The following is a 16,312-nucleotide window of genomic DNA, read 5'->3' as shown; positions in this document are numbered from 1 at the left end:
GGTTAGTAAGCCTGTAGTTAAAATGAGCAGTGTTAAGAGCGTCAGAATGGCCATCCTGGTCCTCACCAAGGGTCCTGCAAACTTCAGCTCTTACTTCTGGTAATGCTGACAGTGACTCTCAGTATCAAAACTGCTCACATGTGCACACAGACACAGACACACACACACACACAGTTCTAGCAAATAAGCAAGACTCATCCCAGGAGAGTCCCAAAGCCAAAAGAGAAACGTGGACCCCCTACCCCTAAACCAAGACCTTCAAGCCTAAATTCAGGAACCTGAATCTGCACAGGATTCCTCAGTCAGGCCTGCTTTTCAGAACTAAATCCATAAGGTAACGGACGAAACTGGACCAGGTTAAAATAATTCTACTACACTATTTACATTATATTGTAGTATTTATTTTATTTTATCTTTTAAAAGACATTGAATTTTAAAGGCAAGGAGAGAAGTCAAAGCAAGGTGGCTTTCAGGAATCTTTGTTAAATGCTCAGCAACAAAAATCAGAATAGCTTCTTGACCAAATAGAAAATCTCTTAAAAGGAGGCACTTCAGAAATAATACAGAACTCTTCTCCAATATGTCCCTATGGGCAGTAACACATCTTCAGGGAATAAGATTAATCTAAGGGAAGGCACTACTAGATAGTTGCTCAAAGCTGATGGTGCAGGGGCAGGCTGACTTTCTGCCTACCAACACTTACGCAACTGTGGCATAACTCTAGATTTTTTTTTGTTGCCCTTCCTTTCATTCTTTCTTTTCCTCTTTCTTTTGCCCCTTCCCTATACGGAGTCAGCAATTTACAAGTTCAAACTTCAGCAGCGATTTCGAAGGCAGAAGTTGGAGCACGCCGTGAGACAGAGCGTCCGGCTCTAGGCACAGACTGATGCCAGCGCTCCTTGCTGAGGCCGCTGTTTGCCAACAAGAGCGTTATGGAAGGAGGAAGCAGAGGAAGTGTGACTTATCTTCATGTGACAGCAGATGAGAAAATTAATACGTGGCTTATACTGATCATATGCTGTGGAGCACAAATTCCATGTTTCTGGAGCACTCTGAAAAAGGGCTTAAAGGCAACACAGGCTGTGTTTGATTTTGTACACCTGGTTGGTACCAAAACAAACCTGATCGCAATCCGGTGCCACTTTGTTGTCCTGGAAAAAAGAGCTTTATCCCAGCTCAATCCCAGGACCAGTCTGGTAGGGCTGAAGAAGTTTATAGGAACCTCCATCGAACCTCTGGGCAGAGCCGAACTTCCCCTGGGGCCCGCTGGACACCGCCGGCGCGTGGAGCAGGACCCGGCAGCGGTGCTACCTTTCTGTAAGAGCTCCCGACTCCTTTCAGCAGCGTTTCTTCGCCGACGGCGACAGTGCCTTGCGAGGTCACGCTTTTCGCTGAAGGCAAGTTTTATCTTTCTGAGTGTTGGTTTGATTTTTGGAAGTAACTTTCTTTTGGACTTCACAGAAATACACTTACCTGAGATTTGGAAGCAGCTTTCTCGTGGGTTTTTACAGAAATATACTTCTCTGAGATTTTTCTCATGCCACTCCCAGCCCCATACCATTTTGGTATCGGCCTGTCAAACATTTTCTCGTCATTCAGTTGGTCAGAATGAACCTGTGAGAATCTCTACTGCCTGCCATTGAGGACTACGACGTGCCAGTCAAAGCAAGGACAGAATACAGAGGGCCAAAATCCAGCTTTAGCTTCTCCCCCATCCTTTATTCCAGGAACCACACCACGTGTTAAGCTACAAGGAGAAAATATAGTAACAAGATGCAGCTAAAGTTCATAAAATATTTTTACTGACAGCTTTTTTGTTGCTTACCTGTTTCTTACGATGTTTAATATTAGTTGTTTCAGAAGAAAAAATGGTCCATTTTTTAAGCATCGTAAGCTTTTTAAGCACAATAGACACACAGAGAGCTGTAGATGAAACTTTTTCAAAGAGTAAATTTCCTCTGACCAATTTCTGTCTTGCCATTTTCAGGCCAGATTTGTTTGCAAATCTGTATGTGTCAAGTAACTTTACTGATGTCAATGAAACATAGAGGTAAGTGGATTTATTCCAGATTTACACAAATGTAAGCAGTCTCCATTAAAAAAGGATCTTTTATGATTTACGCTTCCAGCAAACTTTTCTGTTCTCCTCCATCCATCTCTTTTATGATTCTTCTTTGTACATCACCTCTGTTCTTCCGCAGAGAAAATGAGCTGGGAATTCCAGTCCTCAGCACTGATCTTTGTTTGAATCTTCACTTTTTTCCTTGTTCCATTATTTTCATACTACATTTTTCTATTAAATTATTCTTTTAAGGAATTGCTTTTTCAGGCCTGTCTCTCCCTGCAATTCTCTCTGATCCCTCACTAAAAAAAAGACAACTTAAACATAAAAACTGGTCTGAGTTTTTAGCTACGCAGTTTCCACTGACAGACTCGTGATCTGATCTTTTAGTATTTTGCAGTTATGCAAGATTCGGACAAATTTAGTTATACAGAGTCCCAGTTATGTAGCTAAAATTCTTATCCACATTTTACAACTCAGTTTTCAGAGGGAAATGAAGATTCATCTTCTCTAGCCTGTGAACAGCCCTCTAGGACTGTCCCGAGGTCGAGGGCAGAACGAAGCGGTGCTGTGTTCTTTGCGTTTCTTGAGCTGTGACTTTTCATGGTTTCGCACATGGCAAGCTGACAATTAGCTTTTGCATCGTCACTCCTCCTTCCTTCACAGCTGGTGCAACCAAAGGAAAACCTTTAAAACAGATTGCCTGATTATCATAGCCATAAATCCAAGCTGGACAACAGTATGATTTTTTTTTCTGTGATGTCTCTGAACAGATAAAAATTAGCCAACTAGAAGACTAAGGTTCTTAAAATTCATTTATACAATTTTTTTAGACTTTTTAGAACATAATCATTTCTCTATTTTCTGTCTGCCTGTTTCTCTCCTAGAAACCTTTGAGTCCATCAGCCAGTTTCAGCAAAATCCAACCGGAGTAAAGATCACAAAGATATTCTGGTTTGCAAATTTAATGGACTATAGGGAGCCAGAGGAAATGACCATTAGTGTCTTTACAGAAAGAAAGGCTGCGGCAGGAACTCACCTCTTATCAGGTATCAGTGTGTTCAGAAGGGAAATCAACCTCCAAACACCAGTCGTAGTAACTAGGAAACCAGGCTTCACTACTGCTGCTGCTCACAGGATTGCATGTTTCCTTCCCTCGAGGGGAGGAGTGGTAGCAAGACGCTTTTCAGATACTTAACTGTCCCAGCTACAGAAGTTACTGCGTAAGAAGCAGCTTCTGCGCTCTTATAGTTGCACTTCAGTGGAGATGCCTCACGTCCGTCAGCAAAAAAGCTAACTGCATCAGTTTAATTCTCTCAGACTTAAATTTGGAATAAACTAGTTTGATTTTAGGCAAGTTTTATACTTTGGAGATGAGAATCACACTATTTATGAGAAGTATTTAGTAGTGATTTTTATCTCACCTATGTCTACCAAAACAGCAGTCACCGTTAAGGCAGGTTCTGCAATATTTTGGATTCAATGCTGTTGAACAGATGGTATTTATTTACAAACCTACTTCTACATTGTTTGCATTCTTGGGGCTGTAGGTGCTGCCAGACTGAAGCACATTCACTACTCATTACCAAAATATTCATTTTACTGGAAAACCATCTGTGTCATTCAGTTATGGCAAAATCCCAGAAATGTCCCATTCTCTCCGCCACTACCACCTCCCCAAGGCTATTTATACGCTAACAATGTCTGGAGTCTGTTTCCTGTCTCCTTTCTCCAAAAGCCCTAATCACTCGCCCTATAATAAACGCTAGGCAGCATAATGAATGACCCAAGAAGTAAACTGAACATATCATTTCCAGTTTTTCATCCATAAAAATATGAACATAAGTCCATAGGTGCAGGAAGAAGGAATAAGAAAAGAGATTTGCTAAAGAGCAAGCTAAACTAAATTGTAAAAGATGAGCTGTTTCCACATGAGAGGGATAAACGGGGGGGGGGGGGGAAGGAAGGCTATGGAAAAGTACCTATTTGGTGTAAATGCAAGAACTGCCAGCTACGTCACATAAGATCTGCTGTTGTTCTCCTGGCAGAACCACAGAAGCAAGAAAATGGGAGAGCAACAAGCTGCATTTTAGTCTGTATGTGCTCAAGTGACTCCTGGAGAAACACAGAAAACCTCCGCTCACCTTGTGGCACTGCAGGAGTGAGGTGAGAGAGAAATGTCAGCCCTAAAAAACATTGACCCTTCCTTATCTCCTTGGGACTAATCAAGCATGTCAGCACTGGGGAGCTGATAGAGAGGTGGATAAGGTTTCATTCCAGCCCTCCTTTTAGTCTAGGTACATACCTCTCAATTAAATCTCTATGGAACAATTTGCGTAGCTAATTGTGCATCTTTCATGGTGTCACAGCACAACTATCTCTAATTTAGGATGATGAATGCACCTCGTCACTCCGCCCTAGTGGGTGGGAGCTTATAATTCCTTGCCCTTATCTGATTCTAAGCGTGTAGTGTTTCACCCAAACACTCTGTTACTAACGGGATAAAGTTTTGCATTACAGCAAAAATGTAGACTTATACCTTTGACTTGATTTCTTCCTCTTTTTATACCCTGTGCACCGACAAGAATTCTTTTTTTGCCTACAGGTCCTGGGAACTGTAGCATGAAAGAGGTGTTTAGTGGCAGAGTGGAACATCCCAAAGAAGTGCAGGGCTAAAATGACACCACTTCCCTTCAAATTATTTTTAGTTACTTTTTTTCTTTATGAAGCACTTCTGTGTTACAGTAAGTATTTTTCTCACATAACTAAAAACCAATGCATTTGGAAGATAAGGTGTGCTGCAAGTACCTGATTTACTGTATATATATTGTGTTGCATAGCAGAATGTCTAAAAGGCAGCAGTTTCTGACATGTTTCTCCTGCTATGGGGGTATTTATAGAGATTCTTTGACAAGTAGTACTCTGATGTATATGTACTTTGAGCTAGTATCTCTGGTTTTCCTTCTGTCAGGACAGCATGGACTTCTTGACCACACTATTTTCATAAAACTTGCAGGAAGGTTTCAGGATACTTTTCAGTATCCCAGCATAATTTGTTGGCTGGAATAAGAATTACACAAGTACTCAATAAGCAGTCATTAAAGAAGAGCTATTACCTAGCTCTTCGTGTGCATCTGCTCCACAAAAGCAGTGCTTTGGAAGCTGGCTCCGTTAACCTGAAACAAGGTGCTTCTATAACGCATTACGTTCAGATGACCTAAATGCCATTAAATATCTGTCTGTTTCCTACTGTCTGGCATTTAGATTCTACAGGCTACATCCATTTATAAGTTCATGCCAAATGGCATGATCTTCAGTCATCCACATTGCGCATAGTATGGCTTGAATTTGGAGCAAGCTGATGGGCTGACTACAGAGAGAAACGTGAACTCCTATTTGGGCCTGACCAGCAAATTCAGTAAAGACAGAGGCATTCCTAGCCAGTGGAAAACACTCACCTCAGGCACCTATGTGAAAATTAGGCTTTCTGAAATAGAATAAAATAAGAAAGTCCCTACTGCGGGTGGATAATAGCTGTTGTGCTTCAGCTCACACGCTCACTTATTTCGAAAGAGCTTCCCTGTTTAGACAAGCCCTAAGAGATTCAGACATCTTTATAATGCTTATTTAATCTTTCCATCTCCTCTTTTCTTACTGTTTTGATGTTTCCTCAGGCTTTGAAGATTCAAGATTATTTTTTCCAGAAACAACAAGTCTTAAGGCAAAAATAAAGCAGGTAGAAATTGCCTGCTGCCAGCAGAGCTAAAGATGCCGTAACATTTTCTGGTACAGGAAGTGTTCAATATTTTAATAGCAGTGACCATGTTTTAATGTATTTATGCCCTTAGGGTTATGGAAATCCTTCACTCAGAATATTCTCCACCCCAGATCACAGGACTGCTAATATTTCCACTGCACTGTCACGCTTTTCTGTAGTATATGTTACTCTATGCACATATTCAAGAATAAATTGATACCTATCTTAAAGATAAAATCAGGTTTGAAGACACTAACTGAGAATGTAACACTTGAGGGAGAAGGAATGTTTCTTCCTAAGTTTTCATGCAGGGTCTTGTACAATTGAACGTGTCCTCACTGGAGCCTCAAGACCTGGCTGGAAAACAATTAATGATTCTTACAGTAACAGTGAAACTTCCTCATTGTCATTCGGGGAACACCATCTTTGGAAATCGTAATGCCAAAAGAATAACAATGTCACGACACCCATTTGGATGGATGCATGGAACATCAGAGAATATAAGAAATGAACATTTACTTTACAGGATGGGGATGGGTGTCCTATTCAGAGTGGAATCATAAATTGAAATTATAACAGTTATTCTGTGATGCGCAATTTATAGTAATGTGCTGTCATATTAGCGATACAATTGGACTCCATTTTATTGCAAAACCCACCTTTCCTCACTCTGCTGGATGATGAAAAAGGGAAATTTCTCATTTTGGCCTGGAAGCTCAAATTCACTTTCACTGAAGTCAGAGAGCATATATAGTCACTGGTTGTCAGTGTAATAGGCAGAGGAGCAAGTTCTGAGTAAGAAGGTTTCTTCAAAACTGCTTTTTCTGTCTCTTCCTATCGTTGTAAGAGCTGCCATTTATGTGGATGCGAAGAAAAGAGAGCTTCCTGGAGAGTATTTTTAAAATCAAACCCAGCTGACCCCCGTTAAGTGAGCCAGATCCCACAAACTGGACTCCTGAATTTCTGCTCCAGAACAGTTCTGCTAGGGAGAAGTCCCTGCTCATTTCTGTAGTTCTCTTTAAACCTCTGTCATATTTTTAGCCACCTAATGAGCTGGTACGAAAACAGCCAGCCTGGAAGGATCAAGGGAATTGCTAGTGACTTATAGAGCCTATCATTTCTAAACTGTTTGTTTAATTCTCCTCACAAGATATCATTAACATATGACTGGTAGTTGTTTGAAACATATTGTTGGTAACAGTCCAGCTCCAATGGGCAGGTCTCCATATCACAGAAACCACTATCACACTTGGCAAAAGCTGCAACTGCTTTCTTGTTTGTTCTCAGGAAAATAGCAAATGAGTGAATATATGTGTATAGCAATCTACCATTTCCCCCCTCCCTTCTTTAGTTAGGTCCGTCACCCAGCTCCTGTCCTGCCTGGTTCTTTGTTGTGATTTTAAATAAACAAGACCCATATCCTCAAAACCAGGTCAATGTGGTTGCGGTTAAACAGGTTTTCAGATTCCCCGATACAATTGTGCCCCGATAAAGAAGTTTCTTGTGAAGCTTTTCAATACTCTAATATAGGAGTACGCATACAACACAATTACAGGGAGGAACTTCAAAAGAAATTTAATTTCCTCATTTGAACATGCAATGGATTCAACAAGGGAGGTTGCACTTATTCTTTTAATAGATGTTGCTTCTGAAAATAAAACACAAAGTCTGCAAGAGAAAAACAGCTTTTTGAGGGACTTTTCTTCTTTCTCTGTAACCACCAAGAGATGCTGAAAAGCCATGCATAAAGCCCTTTTGCAGGTCCTTCCCTGCAATCCCATAGAAGCGAATGCTGCTACACAAGGCTAAATAAGAAAACTTGGTGCACAAAAACGAGCGATAAAACGTTGCATTAGCTCCTCTCTTCCATCACTTTGGCAGTGCTTGCCAGCGCTCGTACTCCTGGGGTGCTCCTCTTACCACAGGAAACATAACGCCAGCAGACCAGCTCTTTTCTTTTTCTTTTAGATCTATCCAGAGAACAAAAAGCTGAAGATGGTGGGGAAGGGGCAAAGGAAGAGGTTGACGTTTTGCTCATGGCGAACAGGTCTGCAGCGCTTCGAAGGCCCCACAGAAGCTTCCTGCAACACTGAACATCCACCGCAGCCTTCCACCCTGGCGCGGCCGCGAGCACCGTGGCGCGGCTTGCCCACGCCGGCTGGCGGTGTGGAGCCGAGGCCCAAGGTGCGGCTCGCCTCCGCCACCCGACTTGCTAGGTCTTTGCGGACTGCTTTTAACGTGCAGGACGTGGACAAGAGCCTCCAAAACCCAACGGGCCCCGCGAGAGGCGCAGCCGTCCCACAGCGGCCCCGCGCAGGGCACCGACCGGCAGAAGGCTGCGGCTGCTCCCAACGGCCGCCTCGCGCGCCGGGCGGGGCGGGGCAGCGCCGGGGCGGGGCGGGGCGGGGCGGGGCGGGGCGGGCGCGCGGTCACCTGACGCCGTGGCCGCGCCGCCGCCATTTTGTCTGGGAGTGGAAATGTGAAAGGAAAAGCCGGAGCGGCGCCCAGGGGACGGAGGCAGAGCGGGGCCGGCCGAGCGGCGGCCGCCTTCCTCCGAGCCGAGCCGGCGGGGCGGGAGCCGCCTCGCCGCCAGGGAGCGGCGCGGAGGGCGCCGGGGACGAGCCCCGCGGCGGGGGCGAGCGGAGCCGGGCTGAGGCGGCGCCCGCTGCCGGTGCCGCCGGGGGGGCCGGCGGGGCGCTGCGGGCTCCCTCCTCGGCGGGAGGGCGGCGGGGGCTCCGCTGGGCTCGCGGGGCAGCGGCCGCCGGCGCCCCGGCCTTGCCGCGGAGCGGGAGCGGGAGGCGGCGGGCGGGTAGGCAGCGCCGCGGGGGCGGAAGATGTCGGGGCAGTCCATCACCGACCGCATCACGGCGGCGCAGCACAGTGTCACCGGCTCGGCCGTCGCCAAGGCCGTCTGCAAGGCCACGACCCACGAGGTGATGGGCCCCAAGAAGAAGCACCTGGACTGTGAGTAGGGCCGGGCGGCGAGGGGCGGCCTGCGCGGGGGGGCCGGGGCCGGCCGCGGCTCCCGAGTTTGCCGGGAGCCTCCTGCACGTGGGAGCGGGAGGTGCGTAACGCCCCGTCCAGCCGGGGGGGAGAAGTGCAGGAGCATTTCCCAACGTTGTGAACTCCTCTTCCCGAGAAGTGTTTCTTAACTGTGCGCTCTAGATATAGTAGTGCTTATTAATCCTGCACCTGGGGCAAAGGTGGATTAAGTGCTGTGGTATTATTGTAGTGAGCGAGAGGTTTTGTTCTTGAGTGCTCTTCTGTCCGTCTGGTGGAGGCCAGCTGTTTGCGCACTTCTAACAGTTCCCAAAATACCATGCTTTCTGTCTTACACCTTTGATCAAGCACCTGAGGTGAGCTAAAGGAAGGGGAGAAGTAGATCAGTGCATCTCTCCAAGATGGGAGCAGGTTGCTGCCCGTATACTTAAACAGTTAATATGTTAAAACTCCTTCCTGTATGTCAAAGAATGTAAATGGCTACCCCCAGAGTCTGCCCAGCGTCAGTACTGTTGCTTCGTGTCAGTTTTTAATAACTGACTGGCAGCTGAAGTCACTGTTGGTATCATTTGACTGCTCAAAATTGTATTGAATGCTTCAAAGCTTGCATGTTGGGTGGTATACCCTGTCGCTGTCTATTAAAAGTGATGGTAGCGTGTGTGTTTTGGTTAAGGAGAGGAAGGAAGTAAAACATGAAACTGTATGTTGGTTTCTTCAAAGTCAAGGGAGCAGGCTGCTAGCAGTGCAGGACTCTTTCAAGTTGATGGTGTTAAGTCTGCTGTTTTAACTTCTCAGAACAGGCATACTGTGTTAAGTTATCTGAGGATAGTTCGGCGCTCTGATTCTGTGGCACTCATCTGTTAGTACGGGCATCTTGTATGCGAGCCTTTGAGATGGATCAAATAGTTAAAAATTAAAAAACAGCAAATATATTTCACTTGCTATTGATCCTAATGACTGGAAGCCAGCTACAATGGTAAATACTGCAGCTACTCTATTGATATTAAAAGTGTTAAGACTGGGTAGCTTACCCTTGATTGTTCTTTTTCCTTTAAGGTACTACTTTCATTGCACCATTAGTTTATCTTGTGTTATTTTCTGCCTGTGGTAGAGCAACCTAATGAGGTAACCCTGAAGTCCAGAAATGGCAACATAACAGGAAGCCAGAATGTGGTGGTAGCTTGCTCAATAGCTTACAAGTTTCTGAAGCTTACCAGAAGTAGCGTACTGTCTGAAAGATACTCTTAAGATAATGTCACCTAATATAACCTCACAAAATAAGAAAATGGAAAACTGGAAAAACTGTGTGATTTGAGATTAACATAAATAGAGATTAGGTTGTGACTATCAAATTCCTTTGGATATCTCTTGATACAAACCTGTTTAGAGCTGTCAGTCTCCTGAAGGGACCTCCTGTGCTGAATGAGTTCTGTGTTTTGGTATAATTCACTTTCTCTGACTTTTGTCCAAGACGAATAAAAAGCATGTTATTCTAACTGCTTATCTGAAATGGAGCAACATTTTGATGAGGTGGGAGAAAAAGGGGTCTGAAATGTGGTACTACAAATATCTCTGTAAGGGGCTTAAAAAAAATCCCAATGAACACTAGAAAATGTTTGTTGAGCATATCCAGGCTTCTTTTCAAACATCCACTGAAATAGCTAGATTAAAGCCTTTGTGTGGCACTTGCTAATTTTTTTTTACTTGTACACCTGTACACAGAACTTGCCCGTATTAAATGCAAGCAGGTATGATACTAGTTTACACTGTAATCTCTGAAACAATAACACAGTGCATTTTCAAAGGTACAGTGAAAACGCTTTCTAAGTTAAGTAAAATATAAATTAAAACATAACTTGGATCTAATCCTGCAAGTTGCACCTTGGTCCCCACACGTGTGTATCATTAAAAATGCTGCACCATCTGGTATTACTTGTAATTGCTGCTCAAAAAAAAACTTGACCAAGAACATTTTCTTGAGAGTTGCTACAGTTGCATCTGGGAACGTGTGGGAATTTCAGTCAGTGTGCTCAGTTCAGATTAATTTCTAAAATCCTCTCTTTGCCATATTTCCTTAGTTATAAGGAAAGCTTAAAATTACAATATGAGTATCAATGGGGAAGACATTACACATGCACTGCGTGAACTGGTATTCCAGAGTCCAGGAGTTTTTCTGGCTACTAATTTCTGGGTAATATAGTCACACTTTCTTTAAGAGCGAGTACAACCCCCAAAACTTAAGTAATAGGAATATTTTTCTTTAAATAGGTCAGTGTCCTAAATAAATCAACAAATCTATTTCTGTAATATTTTGTAATATTCTAGGATAAAATAAAATGTTATATGGTGGTGGTTTTTCTGCCTCCTAATTTTGGGTCCCAGTAGAATGGGGTTAGATGCTTCTTTTGGTGAGATATCTATAGATATAGATATTTTCTTGGCTAACTGCTGAAAAGCTATAATAAAAATGAACAAATTAAAGCTGTGGCAAAGCTGGTAACTGGCAGACTAGACTTATGTGTAGACCAAAATTTAGCAAAACAAAACTGATTTTATTCTGAACTTTTAAATGAACACAGTAATAAAGAAGAGCAAGCAACTCCTGCTTAATTTTCATACAGCCCAGTTAAGAAGTGAATGGGAAGGAAAGTAGTTAACATTGCTCATTAAAACTTAAAGCAACTGTGCATATACAGGCTTTGGAAATCCTGTCAAAAGTGGTAATTCAGGTACTGTAAAGTTGTGTTAAGTAACAAAATCAGGCTTCATTCTTTGTGTGGGTGAAAGTTCAGGTCTCTGACAAATCATTGTGGATTTAAACTTTTGCCAGTAATGTCAAATTGACTGTCACATTTTTGGGATGTTCTTGTATGTCTGCCCATTCGTACTCTTGGCAGCTAGAGCTCATGACTGTCTGGTGCATTCTGATGCAGTGTGGTTTTTAGAGATAGACAAGTTGGGAAACAGCACAAACAAATGCTCTTAGACTCATCCAGGGGCAGTAAGGCAGTTCTCTTTAATTTGAAGCTCTTTATTAAACCGTGAAGCTTTTCAGTACTGTAATTGAGGCAATTTGACTTGAACCAAGAAAAAAATTAGAATTAGTGTTGTCAGAATTTATAAGTAATCTTTTATTTAGCAATTACTTAAAGCTTTTGAAAAAGCTTTATGGGCCATCTTGTATCCTTGTTTAGTAGGGAGAGAGTAGAACAGGATAGCTGAATTACCTTTCTTCTAGTAAATATAACTCTGTAAGATGGTACAGATTTAGCTCTTATATAAATTAAAAGATTGCTCTCAGATCTGCAGTAGAAGAGCATATGTTTGTATCAGTCAGGTACTATCTCTTAATTAAGCCTCCAGCAAGAATCGCTACATTCCTTAGGCTGCATTGAGAAAATGTGTGTATATGGTTCTTCTCTTTAGTTTGCAGTACAACTTCCAAGTAAGAATGCCATTTTCTACAGACTGCTGGGGTTAAGGTAACCACTCTTAGAATGCTTGCATCTGCCTCTCTTACAGCAGTCTGTTCTGTGAGAAAATGGAAGAAATACAGGAATATTAAGCAATTATGATTGTCTTAACTGATATATGCAGTTCTCTTAAAAGATGTATTTATGAACCAAGAAAGAAATAACTCCTGATATTTAAAAGTGTCAGTTTTGTCAGTGATTGGCTGAGAAATTTCAAAAAAACTGATTTTTTTTTCTTTTTTTTTTTTTAATATCTGGATTTATTCATGCTCTTCTCTGAAGAGACGTCTGGCTTCATAGCTGATGTGCCAGTGTTTCAGAGGAGCTGTGGAAGAGAAGTTCTGAGTACTCTTCTAGGCAGTGAGATTTCCACAGCTCTGCCAGGCTGCTTGAATTCCTCTGCAGTACTCCTCTGACTTAAAGCTGTTTGATTTTGCTGCGTGCTGTTAACAAGTTTCCGAATTCCATTCTAGAAATAGCAGCACAATTTCACTTGCAGTTGAAATGATTCCTCTAGGTAGCTGGCAAAGTGCTTGGGAGTTGTGAAGCGTTCACAGAAGTACTGTGATAAGAAAATAAGCATCACTTGCCCTATGCAATTTATTCCATTCTTTGCTGCCAATATCTTTTTCAAAGTAATCCATACTATAGCTGCCCAGCTGTCAGTGTCTCAGGTGTGTATGTGTTCAGTTATACTTCCACATACATGGTGGTAATGGTCTTTTCCTCTTCTACTTCCAGCTTTTACAAATCCATACTGCTGTCTCTATGTAAATATTCCTGTTGCAGATTTAAAAGAATCAGTGAGATGATAGTTGCGTTTTTTTTTACATATCTCGAATACTATAATTCCAATATGCTAGCTTTAAATAGCACTGTTACTACTACTAAAATTTTTCTTTGAGTAGCCTTATTAAAGAGTCTCTTTAGATTTTTACAATATGAAAGACAAGTTTTAGCCTATAAAGTGCACTGAGTTTTTTCCCCCCTAGTGTTTTTTCTTAAATTAGTATTTCAGGGATATTTTTCTTTCCCGAGCAGATGTTTCGCGGTATTGGCTAACTGTGACTTGTGCTTGTGCATTCAGGGAGGGTCTGGAACCACAGACCTCAGTGGTGTGAAGTGATAAGTGCCTTCAATACAAGTTGACCTCAGAGGAGCCAGCGTGTGTCTTGATTACCTAGAGTGTGTGGAACTTGCACCTCACTGAGGTCCTCTGACCTCAAGCAGAACTCAAATTGGTCTCTGAGGTGTCCTAAGTTGAAATATTACCTTTTTCATACCTGCTAAAATGGCCAGGCTCCAATATTACACAGGTAAGAAGTTCATCCTGGAAAACCTTGCTAGCACTGTTACAGAACTGCTGGAACTGTACTCATCAGTCGCATGGAGCCACACTTCAGGAATAAGGATGATGTACGAACTTCTCAAAGGCACCAGTTTTCTCACCCTCCACTTTGTCACTGTCACATGGCAGAAGTCATCTTTTAGTCTTGAGTACCAGAGCAGGGGGCAGTTAGCAGTTTTGAAGACTGACATCTGAATGACTTTTCTGTAGTAATAAACCATTATGATGGCAAGATGAGCCAAAACTGCGTGTGTGTGTTTTTTGTTTTGTTTTTAATTGAGGTAGGGTTTAGAGAGGTGATTAGTTACAACATTTGATATAGTTGCTAACAATAGGGTTTCTATCACAAAGGATCATTGAGCAACACTGTAAGAACAGATTTTTATATCGGTGTCAGATGTGTCAGACATCTCCCAGGTGTTCAGCATCTGTTTAACATTTACTGGAACATCTGCTGGTAAACCTTAGCTGAGGGAGCACGAGAAGACTGAACTTTCTCCGTAAGATGTTCTAGCAAAATGTGAGTTAAATTAGTTTGGCTACTGTTTTGCTCTTTTAAAGCAGAAGATTGGTTGTTTTTAATCTAGATCTCCCCTCCCAATTTCATTCATTATTAAAAAAGCACTCTTAATGCTGAATATTTTCAGTAAATATTTGACTTGCTCAGTGCTCATGTGGATGAAAAGCATACTAAATGTGCAAAAATATTGCTTTCAACAGATCAGTGTAACTTCTACAGTGGTAATGTTATAGGTATTGCTCAGTGTAGTGGTTGTGTGATTTTTTTTTTTTTTGGTAAGTTGAGAATTCCTTTATGACTTGTAACAATTCTGTGAGATTTCTTTGGTTACAGTGTCTTCAGTTATATGAAAAATACTGAGCTAATTCTATCAGTAATGTCTTTATAATGCTTGCATATAAACTGATTGGATTTAGGAAAATTTATTTGCCCTAATGTGTGTAGAGAGATTTACTTAGTAATGACATAACAAAGTTCTCATTCAGTAAATGAGGCTGTTGAATTAAAATTCAGTTTTTTTCTATATATAAATTTGAGAACTGGGACTTGCTTCATTTTATGAAGCAGTAAGTCTTTATGCACTGTTTGGACTTTGGAAATTTTAGAATACTTTTTTTAAAGATTGTAATTTGACACAGCATCTAACAACAATACAGCTGTGAGTGATGAGTAACACGACTTCTGAGAATCTTTATTTTTGTACAGTGAAATATTTTAATACTACTTAGCAATAAGTTTTTGATATGTAGCTTTCTTAAAACTTTTTTTCAGGGCTTGTCACTTTGTACTGTTATTCCACATTTTTGTGTATTGTTAATAAGGGTTTTCATCCCAACTTGCGTTTTTCCTATGTGTTATGAAACCTGTGGCATCAGTGTGAATTAGTAAATTCTTAAACTCTATTTAAAGTATCTTCTTGAGGCAGAATATTATCTAAAATTCTTTACTCCTGAAGTTTTTCTGGTTATTAGTTATTCAAAGTAAACATTAGTGAGCCTTAATCATAGGACTTTTTAAATTATGTACCTATTAAACAGTTATAATTAGGATATATACATAATGTATTCTGTGCACCAGAATAGATGTGTTAAGTGCAGTATTTCTATAAGGCATTCTGTCCTGAACTGTCAATACATAGTCTCTAAATTTATGTTTAAATCGCTTATGATAATGTGGTCTTCTGCTCATGCCTGATGAGGTTAATAGGTAGCTGAGCTGGTCATTTCAATGATGCTGACATTTCAGTATTCAGTTGTTGCCCAGCTTCCTAAGTAGCTAGCCTTCTTCAAGTACTTACACAAAAAAAACATGTAAGCAGTGATGCTGCTCTGCAGCTAACAGGCTGCTCAGAAACTTGCCTTAAATACCTGGCCACAAAGGAAGCTTTTGAAGCTTTTTTTTTTGTTGTTTACAAGTCTTGCCCAGTCCCTAAGGTATATTTTGATCACACCTGAGCCAAATTTAGCTCAAAGAGAAGACATGTCTAATAGTAGGGGGTGTCTTGAGGGGTTTAGAACAGTTCTGGATTTACCACTTTGTTCTCTTCTCAGCAAGTACCTTAACTACTGTTCTCAGGCAGTTTTTTTTACCCATGTATCTGCTGGCGCCTCTTCTAGGTTTGTGCCAGTAAATATTGAAGCAGAGGCTTGAAGGCCTTTGTCTGTGGCCTCACAAGTTAATAATTTATTATTGAGTTATAATCTGTCTTTGACACAGAGTTTTTATGCAGAAGCTCGAGACCTGCTGTGATCCACGACAAAACACTTAGCTAAACTGACATAATTACCAACCTAAGTGGAAAGCAGTGTAGACTCAGATTTTCTCTCTTAAATCCCATAGAAAAGAGGCTTAGCACAGGTTTGTAGTATCCCACTTACTGTCATGTATGTCAGTACTTGGTCTTAGATCCTGGTTGTAGGATGCTTCCTGCCTGTTGATCTCATGCGATGTAGGTGTGTCAGCTTTTCTTCTCTTCTCTGCTTTTCAGTTTTGGTTAGATTGAGTTGCTTTATGCAGTCAGATGCTGAGAATATTATGCTGGCTTTCAGACTGTAATTTGGGGCTAGAGTTTCTGCTGGAGCAGGTTATTTACTGATGAGGTTTTGGAACTCTGTAAAATTGTTGGAATGCCTTTGAAGTTCATACTCTGTCT

The 16,312-nt window shown here is 41.7% G+C and overlaps 1 protein-coding gene and 1 long non-coding RNA gene across 7 annotated transcripts in view; both read left to right on the top strand.

Moving 5' to 3' along the window:
- Positions 1-2,962: 2,962 nt before the first annotated feature.
- Positions 2,963-5,798, top strand: LOC135329499 (uncharacterized). The gene is made up of 4 exons (XR_010390934.1): positions 2,963-3,111; positions 4,111-4,228; positions 4,668-4,806; positions 5,737-5,798. It is a non-coding gene; the product is annotated as an uncharacterized LOC135329499 (long non-coding RNA).
- Positions 5,799-8,239: 2,441 nt separating this feature from the next.
- LOC112989092 (phosphatidylinositol-binding clathrin assembly protein-like) overlaps positions 8,240-16,312 on the top strand; it is a 33,516-nt gene continuing 25,443 nt past the window's right edge. For 2 of the 6 annotated variants that reach the window (XM_064518164.1, XM_064518163.1), the window contains exon 1: positions 8,240-8,783. In XM_064518164.1, the coding sequence (XP_064374234.1) occupies positions 8,654-8,783 (130 nt within the window). In that variant the 5' untranslated portion in view covers positions 8,240-8,653. The remainder of the gene's footprint in view (positions 8,784-16,312) is intronic. The other 4 variants (XM_064518165.1, XM_026110005.2, XM_026110006.2 and 1 more) reach the window with 3 other exon arrangements.

This window comes from Dromaius novaehollandiae, chromosome 11, assembly GCF_036370855.1.
Source record: "Dromaius novaehollandiae isolate bDroNov1 chromosome 11, bDroNov1.hap1, whole genome shotgun sequence".
Lineage (NCBI taxonomy): Eukaryota > Metazoa > Chordata > Aves > Casuariiformes > Dromaiidae > Dromaius > Dromaius novaehollandiae.
Note: the sequence above shows the minus strand (reverse complement) of the source record. Positions and strands in the feature narration are given on the sequence as shown.